This window comes from Zophobas morio, unplaced genomic scaffold (assembly GCF_036711695.1).
Source record: "Zophobas morio isolate AGI-343-1 ecotype UQ-CSIRO unplaced genomic scaffold, CSIRO_AGI_Zmor_V1 ptg000016l, whole genome shotgun sequence".
Taxonomy (NCBI): domain Eukaryota; kingdom Metazoa; phylum Arthropoda; class Insecta; order Coleoptera; family Tenebrionidae; genus Zophobas; species Zophobas morio.
Window position 1 is genome coordinate 5874973 of NW_026972121.1, and position 22911 is coordinate 5897883.

Consider the following 22911-nt stretch of genomic DNA (forward strand, 5'->3'; position numbering starts at 1 on the left):
AGAAAGAAACACAAATCAAAAGAGAAGCCCCGCCCACTCACCCCACCTCAATTGTGATTATTTTTTTTATTCGTTGTACGCCAGGGGGCGGAGCGTAATTGCAAAATCCGTATTTCCCTAAAAAATTTTACCATTTTAGACTTGTTTTCAGTTTGTTGTCATGAAAATAAAGTTACGTACACTAACAAAAAAAACGTAAAATGTTAGGCCCGCCCATGCATAAAAAAATCATCACAGTTGAGATAGGGTGGGTGGGCGGGGTTTGCATTTTTTCGTGTTTTCTTTTCACAACCGAAGATTTAAAACTTTATCAAAATAATAAATTTTATAGGGAAATATGGATTTTGTAATTAGGCCCCACCCCTCGGTGTGACAAAGAATGAAAAATTCATCAGAATTGAAATGAGGGCGGGTGGGCGGGGTTTATCTTTTGCCTTTTCCCTTTATGTTTTAAGTTTCTTGATGTACAAAGAAGATTACGAATATTAAGAAAGAAACACAAGTCAAAAGAGAAGCCCCGCCCACCCACCCCACCTCATTTGGGATGATTTTTTTATTCGCCGTGAATCAAGGGACGGAGCTTCATTGCCAAATCAGTATTTCCCTAAAAAAATTTACCATTTTAAATAGACTTGTTTTCAGTTTCTTGTCATGAAAAGAAAATTACGTATACTTAAAAAATACGGAAAATATAAGCCCCGCCCATGCATAAAAAAATCATCACAGTTGAGATAGGGCGGGTGGGAGGGGCTTGCATTTTTTCGTGTTTTCGTACTGTACATAGTTTTCTTTTCACAACCGAAGATTTAAAACTTCATCAAAATGATAAAATTTATAGGGAAATATGTATTTTGCAATTAAGCTGCACCCCTCGGTCTGACAAAGAATGAAAAATTCATCAGAATTTAAATGAGGGCGGGTGGGCGGGGCTTAGATTTTGCCTTTTGCCTTTATGTTTTAAGTTTCTTGATGTACAAAGAAGATTACGAATATTAAGAAAGAAACACAAGTCAAAAGAGAAGCCCCGTCCACCCACCCAACCTCAATTGTGATGATTTTTTTTATTCGTCGTGAGCCAGGGGGCGGAGCTTATTTACAAAATCCGTATTCCCTTAAAAATTTTACCATTTTAGACTTGTTTTCAGTTTCTTGTCATGAAAAGAAAATTACGTATACTAAAAGAAAAACGCAAAATATAAGCCCCGTCCATGCGTAAAAAAATCATCACAGTTGAGATAGAGCGGGTGGGCGGGGCTTGCATTTTTTCGTGTTTTTCTTACTGTACATAGTTTTCTTTTCACAACCGAAGATTTAAAACTTTATCAAAATGGTAAATTTTATAGGGAAATATGGATTTTGCAATTAGGCTCCAGCCCTCGTTCTGACAAAGAATGAAAAATTCATCAGAATTGAAATGAGGGCGGGTGGGCGGGGCTTATATTTTGCCTTTTGCGTTTATGTTTTAGGTTTCTTGATGTACAAAGAAGATTACGAATATTAAGAAAGAAAGACAAGTCAAAAGAGATGCCTCGCCCATCCACCCAACCTCAATTGAGATGTTTTTTATTGATCCGTCGTGAGCCAGGAGGCGGCGCTTAGTTGCAAAATCCGTATTTCTCCAAAAAATTTTACCATTTTAGACCTGTTTTCAGTTTCTTGTCACGAAAAGAAAATTACCTATACTAAAAAAAAACGTAAAATGTAAGGCCCGCCCATGCATGAAAAAAAATCATCACAGGTGGGCGGGGCTTGCATTTTTTCCTGTTTTTCTTACTGTACGAGGTAAGCGCCAAATATTCTCGGCCTGATATATTGATATATTGCGATTGCTCGTCGGGAAATTTGTACAACTCATAAAAGACTAGAGGGTCCCCGCAGTATGTGTGTAAAATTTCAAGCCCCACTGCCCATTAGTTTTGATACATTTGAGGAGTAATATTTGAAAAATTATGGACTCATCATGCCTGTTTAAAATTGAAAATCGAACGGCAATAAAATTCTTATCAAAAGATGGAATTGCTCTAAAGGGTATTAAGGACAGGATGGTTTTTGTGTTTGCTGAAGCTTGTCCTTCACATTTTACTAAAAAAAATGATCACAGTTATTTCGCATGGGGTAAGAAACCCTTGAAGACGAACCAATCTTCCAAAAAAATCATGGCCACAATTTTTTGGGACTGTAAGGGCATGTTGTTGATTAATTTTAAAGGATGAAATACCACTGTCAACGCTACATATTATGCTTACTTACTGCATAAATTAGGAGACCGTATTTTGGAAAAAAGGCCGAGAAAATTAACAAGAGGCGTTCGATTGCTTCATGAAAATGCGCTCGTTCATACCGCATGTCTTTCTCAAGCTGCTATAGGGGCCTGTGACTTCGAGTAACTTGATCATCCACCCTACAGTACTGACTTAGCTTCGAACGATTACACTGGTCAACAAAATTTAATTTTTTCTCTCTAACTTTGACATAATTGTAATGTTTTCGTTTAATTTGTCTCTGTGTTTGTAATAAAGAGCATAAATCTTATAACTTAGCTCAATTAAAAAAAATATGCATATTTGATGTTTGAAACAGAAAATCAGGTAAAACAATTTAATTTTTGTATCTTTAACGGCAAAAAGTGTAGTATTAACAAAAGAACAACCTTAAATGAGAAAAAAACAACGAATCTAGTTTAAAAAACGAAAAAAACAAAAGAAACAGGGAAGACCGACGTTTTTTCGGTTGCCTCCTATAGATTTTATTGGAGATCTCTCGCTTGATGGTCCCGCAGTATTCTGCGAGCATTTAGGTGTCATTTAGGTATTCCATCGATCTTGGTAACGTTTTTCTATCGACAAAATGCCCAGATGGATGCGTTCTCTATGATGGTAACTCACGTCGTCACAATTTTTGGGGAAAAAATCAAGGTGCGAGTGTATAAAATGCACTTTTAAGAATATGTTAATTTTAAATTTTGTATATGATGATAACATGTCTTCTACTTACTAAACGTAGTTTTCTTATTGTTTCCCAAGAAGTTTGTAGTAATTTGATTACAAAAAAATACACCTTATAGTAAGTTTCCTATTACTTAATAGTACGATTTTTGTATTTTTCAAAGGATAATATTTTAAGATTACTTTTAAATGAGAGCTAAGTTTTGGTTTAGCCCTTTATAATATCATTTAAAATTGCTAATTAAATAATAATTGACTGCTATAATAAAAGTTAGAGTTTAGCTGTTGACCAGTGTTATTAACTGTTCTCTAAGATAAAAAACGACTTGCAGGGAAAACGTTTTGGACGGATAAAGAGGTGCAAACGGCAGTACTACATCATTTTAGTGATGAAGATTCAAATAATTTTTTTAAACGCATAGAGCTGTTAGTTGAACGTAGTTTTGAATGTATTGAAGTTAACAGAGATTATGTTGAAATATAAATATTTAATTTTTTTCCATCAGGTCTCTTTCTTTGATAGGCCGAGAATATTTGGCGCTTACCTCGTACATAAGTTTTCTTTTCACAAGCAAAGACTTAAAACTATCAAATTGGTAAAATGTTTAAGCAAATATGGGTTTTGCAAATACGCTCCGCCCCTCGATCTGACAAGGAATGAAAAATTAACCGGAATTGGTATGAGGGCGGGTGGGCGGGGCTTATGTTTTGCCTTTTTTATGCATATATATTTCTCTATGAAAATTTATCATTTTGACCGTGTTTTAAGTTTCTTGTTGTAGAAAGAAGAATACGAATATTAAGAAAGAAACAAAAGTCAAAAAAGAAGCCCCGCCCACCCACCCCAATTGAGGTGTGATGATTTTTTATTTATTCGTCGTGAGCCAAAGGGGAAAGCTTAATTGCAAAATCCGTATTTCCCTACAAAATTTTACCATTTTGAATTTTTTTTGTTATAAAAAAAATTACACATACTAAAACACAAACGTAAAATATAAGCCCCTTATATTTTGCCTTCTTTTAAAATATATGTCTTTGCGAAAATGTACCATTTTGAGCATGTTTTAAGTTTATTGTTGTAGAAAGAAGATTGCGAATATTAAGAAAGAAACAAAAGTCTAAAGATAAGCCCCGCCCACCCACCTTACCTCAATTGAGATGATTGTTTTTATTCGTCGTGAGCCAGGGGGTGGAGCTTAATTGCAAAATCAGTATTTCCCTACAAAATTATACCATTTTAAACGTTTTCAGTTACTTGTTATAAAAAGAAATTTACGTATACTTAAACAATACGGAAAATATAAGCCTCGCTCGTGCATAAAAAATCATCACAGTTGAGATAGCGCAGGTGGGCGGGGCTTCCATTTTGTCCTGTTTTTTTAATGTTACGTAGGTAGTTTTCTTTTCACAATCAAAGACTTAAAACTATCTATCAAATTGGTAAAATGTTTTAAGCAAAATATGGATTTTGCAGTTAGGTTCTGCCCATTGGTCGGACAAGGAATGAAAAATTAATCGGAATTGAGATGAGGAGGGTGGGCGGGGTTTATATTTTGCCTTTTTTTAAATACACTCCCAGACAAAAAACCTCAGACACGTGAATTTTTTGTGATTACCTACAACTGGTCGAACTTTTGTAAAACATATTCCAAAAAGCAAATCATTAATGTATTCATAAATAGAAAACAAATTATTATAGAACATGTGGAAACACAAAAAAGTGATAAGAAGTGATAACACTAAATATAAGCGTAAATTTACAAATACTCAAATGTCCGGGTTTTTTGTCGGGCAGTATATATTTCTCCACGAAAATGTATCGTCTTGACCATGTTTTAAGTTTTTTGTTGTAGAAAAAAGATTACGAACATTAAGAAAGAAACAAAAGTCAAAAGATAAGCCCTGCCCACCCACCCCACCTCAATTAGAATGATTTTTTATTCGCCGCCAGCCGCCAGCTTAATTGCCAAATCAGTATTTCCCTAAAAAAAATTACCATTTTAAACAGACTTGTTTTCAGTTTCTTGTCATGAAAAGAAAATTACGTATACTAAAAAAAGGCCAAATATAAGCCCCGCCCATGCATAAAAAAACATCACAGTTTAAATAGGGTGGGTAGGCGGGGTTTGCATTTTGTCCTATTTTTCTTACTGTAGTTGGTTTTCTTTTTAAAAACAACTGAAAACTTTCTTAAATTGGTAATTTTTTTAAGCAAATATGGATTTTGCAATTAAGCTCCGCTCCTCGGTCTGACAAGAAATGAAAAACTAATCGGAATTGAGATGAGGGCGGGTGGGAGGCGCTTGTTTTGCATTTTTATACATATATTTCTCTTTGAAAATTTATCATTTTGACCGTGTTTTAAGTTTTTTGTTGTACATAGAAAGAAGATTACGAATATTAAGAAAGAAACAAAAGTCAAAAGATAAGCCTCGTGCACCCACCCCACCTCAATTGTGATGATTTTTTTTATTAGTCGTGAGCCAGGGGGCGGAGATTAATTGCAAAATCCGTATTTCCCTAAAAAAAATTACCATTTTAAATAGACTTGTTTTCAGTTCCTTGTCATGAAAATAAAATTACGTATACTAAAAAAAAACGTAAAATATAAGGCCCACCCATGCATAAATAATCATCACAGTTGAGATAGGGTGGGTGGGCGGGGCTTGCATTTTTTCCCTGTTTATTTTACTGCACATAGTTTTCTTTTCACAACCGAAGATTTAAAACTTTATCAAAATGGTAAATTTTATAGGGAAATATGGATTTTGCAATTAGGCTCCGCCCCTCGGTCTGACAAGAAATGAAAAACTAATCGGAATTGAGATGAGGGCGGGTGGGCGGGGCTTATGTTTTGCCTTTTTATACATATATTTCTCTTTGAAAATTTATCATTTTGACCGTGTTTTAAGTTTCTTGTTGTAGAAAGAAGATTACGAATATTAAGAAAGAAACAAAAGTCAAAAGAGAAGCCCCGCCCACCCTCCCCACCTCAATTGTGATTATTTTTTTTATTCATCGTACTCTAGGGGGCGGAGCTTAATTGCAAAATCAATATTTCCCTAAAAAAATTTACCATTTTAGATTTGTTTTCAGTTTCTTGTCATGAAAAGAAAATTACGCATACTAAAAAAAAAATTCCAAATATAAGCCCCGCCCATGCATAAAAAATCCTCACAGTTTAGATAGGGTGGGTGGGCGGGACTTACATTTTTTCGTGTTTTCGTACTGTACATAGTTTTCTTTTCACAACCGAAGATTTAAAACCTTATCAAAATGGTAAATTTTGTAGGGAAATATGGATTTTCCAATTAGGCTCCACCCTTCGGTCTGACAAAGAATGAAAAATTCGTCATAATTGAAATGAGGGCGGGTGGCCGGAGGTTATATTTTGCCTTTTGCCTTTATGTTTTAAGTTTCTTGATGTACAAAGAAGATTACGAATATTAAGAGAGAAACACAAGTCAAAAGAGAAGCCCCGCCCACCCACCCCGCCTCAATTGTGATGATTTTATTTATTCGTCGTGAGCCAGGGGGCGGAGCTTAATTGCAAAATCCGTGTTTCCCTACAAAATTGTACCATTTTGAACTTGTTTTCAGTTTCTTCTTATGAAAAGAAAATTACGTAAGTATACTTAAAACAAACGCAAAATATAAACGCCACCCATGCAAAAAAAGTCATCACAGTTGAGACTTGCATTTTGCTTTGTTTTTCTTATAGTACGTTTTGTTTTTTCATAATAAAGACTTAGAACTTTATCAAAATGGTAAATTTTGTAGTTTCATTATCATTAGATTTGTACAATTATTTAATTTGTATAATTATTATTTAGGGACGTTGTAAATGTAGAGTTGGCGAGTTCGGGATCCCTCTGTTGGCAACTACTGAGCCGACTGATGTCAGCACCCTGACAAGTGACATTTGTTCATAACCTCACTTACCCAATTTCTCTAGAAATAAACTGCTATAATTTAAATTTGCTAATTCACACCAACTTTGTGCATAAATAAAAAATGCCGCAAAACGCGAACCTATCGGACGTCATCACCCTCATCAGCGACATCAAACACGGGTTAGTTTTGCCCCCCATATTAACCCAAAGTTACACAATATTGTTCCAGAAAAGTGTTTAGTTCGTACGAAATTGCCCTCAGGACCGAAAACTTACTAGAAAAAGTAATATCCGAGGAAAAATGGGCCAACGCAAAGTAATTTCACTCACACTATAGTATTTTAAATAATTTTGTTACATTGTAGAGAATTAATGCAGCAGATTAAGGGCAAAATTCAACAAGTCACGCAAAGTTTGCCCCTTGAGACGACCGCTACGAATATTATGAGACACATTTTAAAAGTAATTAGGGAGGAATGTGACCAAGTTTCAAAGGTAGAAATATATTTTTCAACCAATGTTATCAAATAAACTAAATTCGATGATTCAGAAAAAGGGCGAAGGGCAATCCTTGCACCAGTTGGTCACCGCCGACCAAAGCGAAGAACGCGACTACTCAGAATCTCACGGTGATTTAAAAAATTGTTTGCTCGACCATTTAACAGAATACAAAGTTGAGTTGGAAACAAGCACTGAAAACATAGCGGCGCAAGCTTTGGAACACATTCACACAAAAGAAATCATTTTAACTGTGGGTAAATCGAACACAGTTGAGAAATTTCTTAAACACGCCGCTGGACAAAGAAGTTTTCAGGTCATTGTAGTGGAAGCAGGACCTTTATATCACGTAAGTCGCTAGTTTTAAATATTCGTGAAAGTAGAGTTGGTTGTAGGGACACAAAATGGCTGCTAGTTTGGCGCTCAGTGGCATTCAAACAACTGTCATTCCTGATTCCGGGGTTTTTGCAATGATGTCCAGAGTGAATAAGGTTATTATTGGAACGCATAGCGTTATGGCTGATGGAGGGCTGCGGGCAGCCAGTGGCGTACATGGGGTAGCTCTGGCAGCTAAGCATTACTCAGTTCCGGTAATTTCTTATTTAAATGTTTTTTGTTTGTTGTGAAAGTATAATTTTAGGTTATGGTGTTGGCACACATGTATAAGTTAACTCCTAGTTACGTGTGTTCACATGAAAAAGACACTTTTAAAATGTGCGCCTCCCCGGCTAATATTATTCCGTACTCCACTGGACCCCTCTTGAATAAAATCAACGTGTATAACCCCATTTTTGATTATGTGCCGCCTGAACTTGTCACTCTTTTTATATCTCATCAGTAAGTACCAACTCAAAGCGGTTACAAATATTTACAAATTAATAAAATCGTTTTAGGGGTGGAAATGCACCTTCATACGTCTATCGCCTCTTGTCAGAGTTGTACCACCCCGACGACTACGAACTTTACTGAACGCTTGACTAACCAACCACCTGAAAAATAAATGTATGCAAATGAAACACAATGTATTATTTTTTTATTTACTTAGAAAATGTTGCCATTAAATATTTATAACTTAAATTGGCTTAATCTTGAAATGTAGTCCAATCAAAGAAAACACAAGACACTTAAGATCTTGTACCAAATAATAAAAACACCGCAGGCCTTCCGGGTCCTTGGACTGGCTCACGTCCACCAGTGACCCAGTCTTCGAGGTAGTGAAAGAAATGTGTTCGTCGTTGATCACGATTTCCAATTCCTGTCGACCGATCCTATCCGGTGGGGGCCACAGAGAATCGTCTTCTTGCATGATTTCCGAATCCACGATAATGCGCTTCAGTTCTTCCATAACGCACTGATGGACGTACACTTCTTTCCGGATCATGGTATCATTCTTGTAGTTGGAATTGTTAGCGTACCTCAATTTACCATCGGGTCGAAATTCGAACTCGAGAAACTCGTGCCCGAATTTTCCTTTGTGGCCTACGTAGTAGCGGATGTAAAAATCTGCGGACATTTCGCACACGAATAACTGTTTATAATTAACGGACGCGAAACCGGAACGAGATTGTTTTGAGGTTATGTGGACGCTACTTGTCACTTGTCATTTCGTGTGGTTGACAGGCGCGCCCTCTGTGGCGCCACTTTTAAAAAAAGCTCACATAATTATTCGCAATTTTATTAAAATTAGTAAATTACACTACATGTTCTAGCACACCTTGCCTAATCAATTCTTCACACTCTGTTCGAGGTAGATGGTGCCTACTGTTCTTTTTCAGGAGTAGCGCAGACCCATCACTCAGTTCCAACTGTCCATAATCCACCACACAACGTACCTCGATGTAGAGCGACTTCGGTGGTTTTAAATTCACGGCCAAATTGACGCCCCCGTCGTCGCCAATGCCTCTCATATATTGCATTAACGAGCTGGAATATTTGGAAAAAAAATCTATTTCCGCCTGACTCAAGTTTGCTTTGACTTCAGGCGGTAAAATGCTGCCAAACTGCCAACGTATGGTCTTCAAGCATTTTAAACGGTTGTAGTGATAAGCCAGAATGCACCTAATGTTTCTCTTAATGGCAGCGTGCCGGATTTTGAGTGTTGGAACGTATGACACGTTTTCAACCAGCCGACTCTGTTCGGACACATTCCTGAAATAAAAGCGCTATATTGAGCTTTACAATGAAACACAAAGCTTACGCGTCTTCTTGGTTTTCTGTCACGAGTTGTTTGACTTCGTTGTGGATTTCACTGAGCAATTCTGTCTGGAAGTGAAAATTTTTTTATGGTGTTGGGGATTTTAGTGCTTTCTTACGTTATAAGGGGGAAGGGAGTCTCGATTTCGGTCTAGTTCTTTAATTAGAAGATACGCTTTTTCACCAAACATTGTATAAAAAAGATTATTAAATAAATTGGACCATAACCTAAAAAAATGTGATATAAATTCCCGCCAATTTTCAAGGTCAGTGCACTGGGTGTCACATGGTGTCACTATACTGGACGTCCCAAGTTAAGTGGCATTTACTTGCTGTTGACGTTGAAGTTCCCATTAACGTTGATTTTAGAACTGATAATAACTTTTGCCGTATTTAAAGGGGTTGTAGAAGAAAAGTGGATGATTTCCATTTTAAGTTTCGTAAGTGTTGAAATAAGTCTACACATACTAAGAAAAAAACGGCAAAATATACAGTAGCGGTCATTTCTACGGAACCACTCGATAAAAAGTCAAGTTGGTAGCCCTGTCATCTAGTACTTTACGCCGAACGCAATTGGTAGCGGCAGTTGATATGGCAATCGAAATTAGCACAACACGAATGTTTCGGTTGCCCTTAGCTATGCCGCACTGTATCCGGTACAGACTGTATGTTCTGTTCATCTATTTATTAAAATAAAATATCTACATTGACAATGGGGCCATCTAACCTGTCAAATTTTTGACACATATGTTTCCCCCAGAAACCCGTCAAGGTCACTTACACCAAACAAATTTTGAAAATTTACACTAGAGAGTGGTTCTATAGAAAAGATCGCGACTTTAAGCCCCGCCCACCCGCCCCATCTCGATTCTGATGATTTTTTTATTCAACGTGAGCCAAGAGGGCGGAGGTTAACTGCAAAAGCCTTATTTCTCTACGAGAAGTTAAAAACATGTTTTTGAGTATCGTGTTATTCAAAGAATCCTATGTATATTAAGAAAAAATTAAAGCCAAAGAATAAGCCCCACCAATACCTGCCCTGCATAGTAATGAAGTTTTCATTCGTTGGCAGATCTAGAGGCGGAGCCTAATTGCAAAATCCATATTTCCTTAAAAAAAATTACCATTTTAAACGTGTTTCTAAGAATAAAAAAAATAATCACAATTGAGATGGAATGGGTGGGCGGGGTTTATGTTGCCTTTTTTCTTAATATATCACTCCTTTTCACAACAAGAAACTTAAATCATGATTTAAAATGGTACATTTTTGTGGGGAAATATCGATTTTTCAATTATGCTCCGCCCCTTGATGACAATGTATAAATATTCGTCACAATTTAGATCGGGGCGGGTATAGGTGGAGCTTAATCTTTGGCTTTCTTTTTTACTTAATACATACAGGTGTTTATTTTATCTGTTCACGCCTGGATATTTCTGTATAGGCAACCCATTTTACGTTCTATAATCAGCTTTGATTAATTTTTATTTTGAAATAGTAATAAACGCATAAATAGCAATGATCAGAACCAAAATTATGACGAATTATTCCTGTCAGCCGAATATTTTCAATTTTCGTTTGCTTTGAAATGAATCTGTAGAATGTGTAGAATATTCAAATTATTCAGAATATTTAGAGATTCTAGAAGCTCTAAATTGGGAATTTTAGGAATTTGCAGAAACCTAGGAATCTTTAAAGTCTTCAGAATTTTTGGGATTTTCAGTCTTCGAAATATTCATAAATAAAAATATCCCAAATCTTTGCAATTTTTAAAAATTTTGAAATTTTTGGAATTTTCGAAACTTTTGGAACCTTCAGTTTTCGAAATATTTAGAAACTTCAAAATCTGCTAGATATCTAGAATCTCGAAAAATTCTGTGGTCTCTAGAATTTGTATAGATTATTTAGACTCTAGATTTGTTAGAATGTCTAAAATATATAGAATATATAGAATATATATATTTTTTTGTTGAATCTTTTGAAATCTTTATAATCTTCAAAATCTTCACTGTCTTCAAAATCTTCAAAATTTTTGGAATGTTCAGTCTTCGAAATCTTCAAAATTTTTTGTATTTTCTTGTTTTTGCATATCCAGGATGCTTAAGATTTCTGAAATAACTGAAAACTTTAGATATTTATAATCTTCAGAAATTTTAGTCTTCAAAATATTCAGAATCTTTAGAATCTCTGAATTATCTATACTCTCGGAATATCCAAAATATTGGCAATCTCTGGAATCTCTGAAATCTTTATAATCTTGAGAATTTTTGAAATGTTCAGTCTTCGAAATTCTTAGAATTTTTATATAGAATCTTCAGAATATTATTGTTTCTGGAATTTTTAGCTTCGAAATTTTCGGAATTTGTGGAATCTCTGGAATTTTTGAAATCGTTAGAGTATTTACAATCCTGGAATCTTCAGTCTTCAGAATTTTTAGCATCTTCAGCCTTGAAAATACTAAAAATCTTCATACTGTTTAAAATCATTGAAATCTCTCGTGTCTCGGAATATCCAGAATTTTTGAGATTACTGAAATTTCTGAAACCTTTGAAATCTTTATAATCTTCAGAATCTATGGAATCTCTTGGATTTGAAGAATCTTTGAAATTTCTGGAATCTTTGATCCTTCGAAATCTTTGTAATCTTCAGAATGCTAAAGAATTCTTCAAAAATTTTTGGGACCTTCAGTTTTCCAAATATTCAGAAACTTCAGAATCTGTAGGATATTTAGAATCCAAAACCTCTCGAATCGCTAGAATCTCAAACTCTATGGTCTCTAGAATATGTATAATACTTGGAATCTCTAAAATCTGCAAAATGTATAGAATATTTAGAGTTTCTAGAATCTCTAGTGTCGGAATTTTCGGAATTTCTGGAATTTCTGGAATCTATGAAATCTTTAAAATATTAGTAATCCTGCGAATCTTCAGTCTTCAGAATTTTTTGGATTTTCGGAATCTCTGAAAGCTGTTGATTATTTACTTATTAGAATCTAGATACGTTAGAATTTCTAAAATCTATAGAATATATCGAATATTCAAAATCTACTAGAATCTCTAGTCACGAAATTTCCGCAATTTTAGGAATTTGTGAAATCCGAGGCATCTTTAAAGTCTTTAGAATTTTTGGGAATATTAAGTTTGCGAATATTCCAAACTTTTGGAATTTCTAAAAACTCTAAAATCTTTAGAATTTTCAGAACTTTTGGAACCTTCAGTTTTCGAAATATTTAGAAACTTCCAAATCTGTTGGACATCTAGAATCTCGAAGCGCTCTGTGGTCTATATAATTTGTAGATTATTTAGACTCTAGGTTCGTGAGAATCTCTAAAATATGTAGAGTATATAGAATATTCAAAATTTTCATATTCTTTAAAATCTTCAGAATTTTTAGGATTTTCTTGTCTTTGAATATCCAGAATGTTTAGGATTTCTGAAATAACTGATATCTTTAAATCTTTATAATCTTCAGAATTTTTAGAATTTTCAGTCTTCGAAATATTCAGAATCTTTATAATCTCTGGCTTATCTAGACTCTCGGAAATATTTGGAATCCCTGAAATCTTTATAATCTTGAGAATTTTTGGAATGTTCAGTCTTCGAAATACGCAGAATTTTCATATTCTTTAGAATCTTTGGAATATCTAGTCTCGGAATATCTTTGGAGTCTCAGAATCTTCGTATTCGTTAAAATTTCTGGAATCATTAGTTTGGGATTTTCCGAATTCTTTAGTTTTCATAATTTTTGGAATCTCCAGTCTTAGAATCTCTGGAATCTTTAGAATCTCAGAATATCCTGTATTTTTGAAATTTGTGGGATCTTCAAATTCTTCAGGGTTTTTGTGATCTTTGGTCTTCGAAATATTCAAAATCTTTGGAATCTTCGGAATTTTAGTCTCTGGATATCCGAAATCTTTGAAATTTCTGGAATCTTTGACCCTTCGAAATCTTTGAAATCTTCAGAATTCTGAAGAATTTTTCAAAAATTTTTAGGACCTTGAGTTTACCAAATATTCAGAAACTTCAGAATCTGTAGGATTTTTAAAATCCAAAACCTCTCGAATCGCTAGAATCTCAAACTCTATGGTCTCTAGAATTCGTTAAAATCTCTGGAATCATTAGTGTGGGATTTTCCGAATTTTGCAGTTTTCATACTTTTTGGAATCTTCAGTCTTCGAATCTCTGGAATCTTTAGAGTCTCAGAATATCCGGTATTTTTGAAATTTGTGGAATCTTCAAATTCTTCAGAGTTTTTGTGATCTTTGGTCTTCGAAATATTCAAAATCTTTGGAATCTTTGGATTTCTAGTCTCTGAATATCAGAAATCTATGAAATTTCTGGAATCTGACCCTTCGAAATCTTTGTAATCTTCAGAATTCTGAAGAATTCTTCAAAAATTTTTGGGACCTTCAGTTTTCCAAATATTCAGAAACTTCAGAATCTGTAGGATTTTTAGAATCTTCAAAGTCTTCAGAATTTTTGGGATTTTCAGAATCTCTAGAAGCGGTAGATAACTTAGAATATAGATACGTTAGAATTTCTAAAATCTATAGAATATATAGAATATTAAAAATCTACTAGAATCTCTAGTTACGGAATTTCCGGAATTTAGGAATTTGTGGAATCCTAGGAATCTTTTAAGTCTTCAGAATTTTTGGGAATATTCAGTTTGCGAATATTCCAAATCTTTGGAATTCCTAAAAACTCTGAAATCTTTGGAATTTTCAGAACTTTTGGAACTTTCAGCTTTTGAAATATTTAGAAACTTCAAAATCTGTTGGATATCTAGAATCTCGAAACGCTCTGTGGTGGGAATCTCTAAAATATGTAGAATATATAGAATATTCAAAATTTTCATATACTTTAAAATCATTCAAATCTCTCGAGTCTCGGAATATCCAGAATCTTTGGGATTACCAAAATTTCTGAAACCTTTAGAATCTTTTGAAATCTTTATAATCTTCAAAATCTTTATAATATTCAAAATCTTCGATGCCTTCGAAATCTTCAAAATTTTTGGAATATTCAGACTTCGAAATCTTCAACATTTTTAGTATTTTCTTGTCTTTGAATATCCAGAATGCTTAGGATTTCTGAAATAACTGAAATCTTTATTAGATCATTATAATCTTCAGAATTTTTAGTCTTCGAAATATTCATATTCTTTAGAATCTTCAAAATATTTAGTATTTCTGGAATCTTTAGCTTCGAAATTTCCGGGATTTGTTTAATCTCTGGAATTTTTGAAATCGTTAGAATATTTATAATCCTAGGAATCTTCAGCCTTCAGAATTTTTAGAATTTTCAGCTTTGAAAATATTAAAAATCTTCATATTGTTTAAAATCATTGATATCTCTCGAGTCTTGGAATATCCAGAATGTTTGAGATTACTGAAATTTCTGAAACCTTTGGAATCTTTATAATCTTCAAAATCTTCGATATCTTCAAAATCTTCAAAAAAATTTTAATATTCAGTCTTCGAAATCTTCAGAATATCTGAAATCTCTTGGCTTTGAAGAGTCTTTAGGATTTCTGGAATAACTGAAATCTTTAGATTTTTATAATCTTCATAATTTTCAGGATTTTCAGGCTTCGAAATACTCAGAATTTTCATATTCTTTAGAATCTTTGGAATATCTAGTTTCGGAATATCTTTGGAGTCTCAGAATTTTCGTATTCGTTAAAATCTCTGGAATCATTAGTGTGGGATTTTCCGAATTCTTTAGTTTGCATAATTTTTGGAATCTCCAGTCTCCGAATCTCTGGAATCTTTAGAGTCTCAGAATATCCGGTATTTTTGAAATTTGTGTAATCTTCAAATTCTTCAGAGTTTTTGTGATCTTTGGTCTTCGAAATATTCAAAATCTTTGGAATCTTTGGATTTCTAGTTTCTGAATATCCGAAATCTTTCAAATTTCTGAAATCTTTGACCCTTCGAAATCTTTGTAATCTTCAGAATTCTAAAGAATTCTTCAAAAATTTTTGGAACCTTCAGATTTCGAAATAATCAGAAACTTCAGAATCTGTAGGATTTTTAGAATCCAAAACCTCTCGAATCGTTAGAATCTCAAACTATATGGTCTCTAGAATCTGTATATTACCTGGAATCTAGTCGTTAGAATCTCTAAAATCTGTAAAATGTATAGAATATTCAAAATCTTCAGAATATTTAGAGTTTCTAGAATCTCTGGTCTCGGAATTTTCGGAATTTTTGGAATTTGTAGAATTTCTGGAACCCTATGAAGTCTGTAAAATATTAATAATCCTGCGAATCTTCAAAGTCTCCAAAATTTATTGGCTTTTTAGAATCTCTAGAAGCGGGAGATTACTTCGAATCTAGATTCGTTAGAATTTCTAAAATTTATAGAATATAAAGAATATTCAAAATCTACTAGAATCTCTAGCCACGGATTTTTTTTTTTAATTTTAGCAATTTGTGGAATCCTAGGAATCTTTAAAGTCTTCAGAATTTTTGGCAATATTCAGTTTGCCAATATTCCAAATCTTTGGAATTTTCAGAACTTTTGGAACCTTCAGTTATCGAAATATTTAGAAACTTCAAAATCTGTTGGATATCTAGAAAGGTCTCTAGAATTTGTAGATTATTTAGACTCTAAATTCGTTAGGATCTCTAAAATATGTAGAATATATAGAATATTAAAAATTTTCATATTTTTTAAGATATTGAAATCTCTCGAGTCTCGGAATATCCAGAATCTTTGGGATTACCGAAATTTCTGACCCCTTGGGAATCTTTTGAAATCTTTATGATCTTCAATATTTTCAATGTTTTCAAAATCTTCAAAATTTTTGGAATATTCAGTCTTCGAAATCTTCAAAAGTTTTAGTATTTTCTTGTCTCGGAATATCCCGAATGCTTAGGATTTCGGAAATAACTGATGATAATCTTTATAATCTTCGAAATATTCAGAATCTTTAGAATCTCTGAATTAACTAGATTTTCGGAATATCCAAAATATTTGGAATCTCTGGAATCTCTTCTTTTTGGAATTTTTATTCTTCGAAATCTTAAGAATCTCTGGAAAGAGTCTCAGAATATCCAGAATTTCATCACAATTGAGATAGGGCGGGTGGGCGGGGTTTATTTTTTGGATTTTTTTTCTTAATATACATAGTATTCCTTGAACAACCCGATATTCAAAAACAAGTTTTTAATTTCTCGTAAAGAAATAAGTATTTTACATTTTAAGCTCCGCCCCTTTGGTTCACGGCGAATAAAAAAATCATCACAATTGAGACAGGGCGGGTGGGCGGGCCTACATTTTTTCTTTTTGTTTTAATATAATATGTAGACTTCTTTTCACAACATGAAACTTAAAACATGTTTAAAATGGAAAATTTGTATAGGGAAATATCGAATTTGCAATTATTTTTGAACATTTAATATAAATTCGTTTTCGTTGGAATCTGATCCATTAATAAATTGAGTATTAATTGTTTCAATTTTGTCATTATTGGGCGAAGTCGTCTCTGGAGTGTACAATATGTTGCCTATGCAAAAATTGTCAGGCGTGAACAGGTAGAATCAACATCCTGTATAAAATTTTAGTTTCTATAATTTTATTGGTTGCCTACCAAAATCCCCTAATCTCGCTTGCAAAATCAGGCAACACTGGTTGTCAAAGTTGCACTTGTCTGGAAACTAAGCATGGTAATGTTCTGTGTTTCTGTCGTTTCCAGTGATAATTAGCTATTCTATGGTTTTCAGTTTTAACCTATTTATGATGATTTTAAATTAAATACGCCCTAACCTCTCCGGACCGTTTTAGGGGGGCACAATGTCAACTTTGGAATACTGTGCCTCAATCGCAACACGTGGGACGTCTTCATGGAAAAACGTGGACAACTGTAAACAATGCCCCTATTTTACCACATCACTTTTTCTTATGACGAACCACGTGAGACGACACCGTTCATTTTTGGAAAAATTCACGTGTGCCAACTCCGAAATCGAAGTTTATTACTGTAAAGACTGCAATTTTAAGACTCAACTAACCCTCTTGTTCAAACAACACATTGCTAAATACCATGGCATTAAAAGTGAATCCAGAAACGAAGACTTCCGCATAAAAAACTACAGGTGCAAAAAATGCGACTTTGAAACAAATCTCTCATTAAAGTGGCTTCAGCATGCTTCAGCGTGTAGACGGAATAAAAAACGTGTGACTCCCCGAAAACAGAATACCACATATAGTTTCGATTTCAAGCAAATTGGCAACATACTCTGGTATTACTGTGCGCAATGTGCCTACAAAGCTAAACGCAAAAGTATTGTAAGCCGCCATATGAGGAAACACGATTTAAACAGGCGATGGGCATGTGACAAGTGTCCATTTAAAAGTAAATATGATGGAAATTTGAGAAAGCACATACAACAAATCCACGTGGATGAACAATGTGTTGAGTGGTTTCAGTGTGAAAAGTGTCCCTTCAAGACCAAATTCAAAGCTAGTTTAACTAAGCACACAATTGCTTTACACTTGAATGACGACGACGTTAAATGGTACAAATGCAATGAGTGTGATTATAAAGCTAAGTATAAATCGTCTATGAAGCCACACATGATTGCAAAACATTTAGATGAAGAAAAAATTAATAGATACAAGTGTGAAAGGTGCCCATACAAAGCTAAACAGGCGTCCCATTTGAAAAGTCATATGATTTTTCGACATACTGGTGCAGAAGAAGTTAAGTGGTATGAATGTGGGAATTGTTCATATAAAAGTAAAGCAAAAAATGATTTAAAAAGGCATGTAAAGGTCCATTTGGAGGCTAGATAGTATTAATGTGACTATTGTCCAATGTCCATCTAAGGCGAAACAAAATAATGTATATAACTTACTACAAGGGATGAATAAAGAAGTTTTAATCATTGTTCTGTGGCCTCTAAATTAATTATAGTACCCTACCAAAATTTCTCAAAAATTTTTAAGATAAACACGTATACATACATATGAAGAATCAAAATCTTAAGAATATTTACAGTTTCTAGAATCTGTAGTCTTGGAATTTTTGGAATTTCTGGAATCTTTGAAATCTTTGTAGGCTTCAGAATTTTTGGGATCTTCATATTTCCAAATACGTATTCAAAAATTTCAGAATCTGTGGGATCCCTAGAATCTAGATTCGTTAGAACTTCTAAAACCTACAGAATATATAGAAAATTAAAAATCTGCAGAATATTTATTAGAGTTTCTGGAGTATCAGTGTCGAAAGTTCCGGAATTTTAGGAATTTGTATAATCTTTGAAAGTTTTAGAATTTTTGAGACCTTCAGTTTTCGAAATATTCAGAAACTTCAAAATTTGTAGAATCGCTAGAATCTCACGACGCTCTGTGGTCTCTAGAATCCGTAGATTATTATTTAGAATCTCTAAAATTTGTAGAATACCTAGAATATTAAAAGTCCGCAGAATATTTATTGCTTCTGGAATCTTTAGCTTCGAAATTTCCGGAATTTGTGGAATCTTTGAAATCGTTAGAAATTTCTGAAACCTTTGGAATCTTCGATGTCTTCAAAATCGTCAAAATTTTTGGAATATTCAGTTTTCGAAATCTTCAGAATCTCTAGAATCTCTTGGCTTTGAAGAATATTTAGGATTTCTGGAATAACTGAAAACTTTAGATCATTGTAATTTTTGGGATCTTCAGGTTTCGAAATACTCAGAATTTTCGAATTCTAATATTTAGAAACTTCAGAATCTGTAGGATCTTTAGAATCTAAAACCTCTCGAATCGCTAGAATCTCAAGCTCTATGGTCTTCAGAATCTCTAAAATCTGTAAAATGTATAGAATATTCAAAATCTTCAGAATATTTAGAGATTCTAGAACATCTAGTTTCGGAATTTCTGGAATCTATGAAATCTTTAAAATATTAATAATCCTGCAAATCTTCAGTCTTCAGAATTTTTTGTATTTTCAGAATCTCTAGAAGCTGTAGACTTCTTAGAACTCAGAAACTTTAGAATTTTTAAAATCTAGAGAATATATAGAATATTCAAAATCTTCGGAATATTTCAGAGTTTCTAGAATCTCTAGTCTCGGAATTTTAGGAATTTGTTGAATTTCTGGAAGCTTTGAAATCTTTGTAGCCAAAATCTTCAGAATATTTATTGAATTCTTTCCAATCTTTATAATCTTCAGAATGTTTGGGATCTTCAGGCTTCGAAAACATCAGAATTTTCATATTCTTTAGAATCTTTGGAATATCTAGTCTCGGAATTTCTTTGGAGTCTCTATAATATTTGGAATCATTAGTGTGGGAATTTCCGAAATCTTTGGAATTTCTGGAACCTTGAGAATCCCTATAAAATTTAGAATTTTCGAATTCTTTAGTTTTCATAATTTTGGAATCTCCAGTCTTCGAATCTCTGGAATCTTTAGAGTTTCAGAATATCCGCACTTTGAACTTCTAAAACCAACAGAATATGTAGAAAATTCAAATTCTTCAGAATGTTTAGTTTCTGGAATATCTAGTCTCGAAATTTGAGGAATTTTAGGAAATTCTAGAATCTCTGGAAAGCTTTAGAATATATATAATCCTGGAAATTTTTGAGACCTTCAGTTTTCGAAATATTCAGAAACTTCAAAATCTGTAGAACCGATAGAATCTCCAGACACTCTGTGGTCTCTAGAATGTGTAGATTATTTAGAGTCTTGATTTGTTAGAATCTCTAAAATTTGTAGAATACTTACATTGAATATTCAAAATCTGCAGAAGATTTATTGCTTCTGGAATCTTTAGCTTTGAAATTTCCGGAATTTGTGGAATCTTTGAAATCGTTAGAATATTTATAATTCAGGGAATCTTCAGTTTTCAGAATTTTTAGGATTTTAAGCCTTGGAAATATTCAAAATCTTCATATTCTTTAAAATCATTGAAATCTCTCGAGTCTGGGAATACGAGTATTCAGAATCTTTGAGATTGCTGAAGTTTTTGAATCTTTTGAATTCTCTGGAATCTTCATAATCTTCAAAATTTTTGGAATATACAGTCTTCGAACTCTCTAGAATCTCCGCAATCTCTTGGCTTTGAAGAATCTAGGATTTCTGGAATAACTGAAATCTTTAGATCTCTATAATCTTCAGAATTTTTGGGATCTTCAGGCTTCGAAACACTCAGAATTTTCATATTCTTTGGAATATCTAGTCTCGGAATATCTTTGAAGTCTCTGTAATGTTCAGAATCTTCGTATTCGTTAAAATATTTGGAATTATTAGTGTGGGAGTTTCCGAAATCTTTGGAATTTCTAGAACCTTGGGAATCCCTATAAAATTTAGAATTTCCGAATTCTTTAGTTTTCATAATTTTTGGAATCTCCAGTCTTCGAATCTCTGGAATCTTTAGAGTTTCAGAATGTCCGGAATTTTTGAAATTTGTGGAATCTTCAAATTCTTCAGAGGTTTTGTAATCTTTGGTCTTCGAAATATTCAAAATCTTTAGAATCGTTGGATTTCTAGTCTCCGAATATCCGAAATCTTTGAAATTTCTGGAATCTTTGACCCTTCGAAATCTTTGTAAAGTTCAGAATTCTGGAGAATTCTTCAAACATTTTTGGGACCTTCAGTTTTCTAAATATTCAGAAGCCTCAGAATCTGTAGGATTTTTAGAATCTAAAACCGCTAGAATCTCAAGTTTATGGTCTCTAGAATCTCTAAAATCTGTAAAATATATTGAATATTGAAAATCTTCAGAATATTCAAAAGTTTCTAGAATCTCTATAGTCTAGAAATTTTAAGAATTTGTGGAATTTCTGGAAGCTTTGAAATCTTTGTAGCCTTCAGAAATTTTGGGATCTTCAGATTTCCAAATATTCAAAAATTTCAAAATCTGTAGAATTTCTAGAATCTAAAATCTCTTAAATTCCTAGAACCTCAATGGTTTCTAGAGATTCTAGAATCGCTAGAATTCGTTTGAACTTCTAAAACCTACTAGAAAATTCAAAATCTTCAGAATATCTAAGTTTCTGGAATTTCTAGTCTCGAAAGTTCCGGAATTTTAGGAATTTGTAGAATCTCTGGAATCTTTGAAAGCTAAATACATATAATTCTAGGAATTTTTGAGACCTTCAGTTTTCGAAATATTCAGAAACTTCAAAGTCTGTAGAACCGGTAGGATCTTAAGACGCTCTGGGGTCTCTAGAATCTGTAGATTATTTAGAATCAAGATTTGTTTGGATCTCTAAAATTTGTACAAATACATAGACTATTCAAAATCTGCAGAAGATTTATTGCTTCTGGAATCTTTAGCTTCGAAATTTCCGGAATTTGTGGAATCTTTGAAATCGTTAGAATATTTATAATCTTGGAAATCTTCAGCCTTCAAAATTTTTAGGATCTTCAGCCTTGGAAATATTCAAAATCTTCATATTTTTTAAAATTATTGAAATCCCTCGAGTCTCGGAATATACAGAATCTTTGAGATTGCTGAAATTTCTGAATCTTTTGAATTCTTTCCAATCTTTATAATCTTCAAAATTTTTGGAAGTCAGTCTTCAAAATTATTAGAATCTCTGGAATCTCTTGGCTATGAAGAATCTAAGATTTCTGGAATAACTGAAATCTTTAGATCTTTATAATCTTCAGAATGTTTGGGATCTTCAGGCTTCGAAACACTCAGAATTTTCATATTCTTTAGAATCTTTGTAATATCTAGTCTCGGAATTTCTTTGGAGTCTCTATAATGTTCAGAATCTTCGTATTCGTTAAAATATTTGGAATCATTAGTGTCGGAATTTCTGGAACCTTGGGAGTCCCTATAAAATTTATAATTTTGGAATTCTTTAGTTTTCATAATTTTTGGAATCTCAAGTATTCGACTCTCTGGAATCTTTAGAGTTTCAGATATCCGCAATTTTTTAAATTTTTGGAATCTTCAAGTTCTTCAGAATTTGTGTGATCTTTGGTCTTCGAAATATTCAAAATCTTTAGAATCGTTGGATTTCTAGTCTCCGAATATCCGAAATCTTTGAAATTTCTGGAATCTTTGACCCTTCGAAATCTTTGTAATGTTCTGAATTCTGGAGAATTCTTCAAACATTCAGAAACTTCAGAATCTGTAGTATTTTTAGAATCCAAAACCTTGAATCGATAGAATCTCAAACTGTATGTTCTCCAGAATCTGTATTTTACTTGGAATCTAGTCGTTAGAATTTCTAAAATCTGTAAAATTTATAGAATATTCAAAATCTTCAGAATATTTAGAGATTCTAGAATCCTGGTCTCGGAATTTTCGGAATTTTTGGAATTTGTGGAATTTCTGGAATCTATGAAATCTTGAAATCTCTAAAATATTAATAATCCTGCGAATCTTCAAAGTCTTCAGAATTTTTTGAATTTTCAGAATCTCTAGAAACGGTAGATT

At 33.3% G+C, this 22911-nt stretch overlaps 4 protein-coding genes across 4 annotated transcripts; 2 read left to right on the plus strand and 2 right to left on the minus strand.

The window, feature by feature from the left end:
* Positions 1 to 6825: 6825 nt before the first annotated feature.
* Positions 6826 to 8413, plus strand: LOC135129648 (translation initiation factor eIF2B subunit beta). Its single transcript, XM_064056872.1, has 7 exons — positions 6826 to 7018; positions 7068 to 7154; positions 7204 to 7333; positions 7389 to 7685; positions 7732 to 7926; positions 7977 to 8173; positions 8230 to 8413. Exons 1-7 carry the CDS (start codon positions 6960 to 6962, stop codon positions 8303 to 8305), a joined length of 1041 nt encoding a protein of 346 aa, XP_063912942.1. The 5' UTR covers positions 6826 to 6959; the 3' UTR covers positions 8306 to 8413.
* On the minus strand, positions 8360 to 8938 carry LOC135129650 (protein mago nashi). The gene has a single exon (XM_064056873.1). The coding sequence runs from the start codon at positions 8847 to 8849 to the stop codon at positions 8409 to 8411; it is 441 nt and encodes a 146-aa protein (XP_063912943.1). The 5' UTR covers positions 8850 to 8938; the 3' UTR covers positions 8360 to 8408.
* Positions 8939 to 8995: 57 nt separating this feature from the next.
* Positions 8996 to 9778, minus strand: LOC135129518 (DNA replication complex GINS protein PSF1-like). The gene is made up of 3 exons (XM_064056683.1): positions 9649 to 9778; positions 9534 to 9598; positions 8996 to 9484 (listed from the first exon to the last, which is right to left on the minus strand). Exons 1-3 carry the CDS (start codon positions 9718 to 9720, stop codon positions 9028 to 9030), a joined length of 594 nt encoding a protein of 197 aa, XP_063912753.1. The 5' UTR covers positions 9721 to 9778; the 3' UTR covers positions 8996 to 9027.
* A 7548-nt stretch (positions 9779 to 17326) lies between these two features.
* On the plus strand, positions 17327 to 18328 carry LOC135129405 (zinc finger Y-chromosomal protein 2-like). Its single transcript, XM_064056554.1, has one exon. It carries the CDS (start codon positions 17327 to 17329, stop codon positions 18326 to 18328), a length of 1002 nt encoding a protein of 333 aa, XP_063912624.1.
* The last annotated feature ends 4583 nt before the right edge of the window (positions 18329 to 22911 follow it).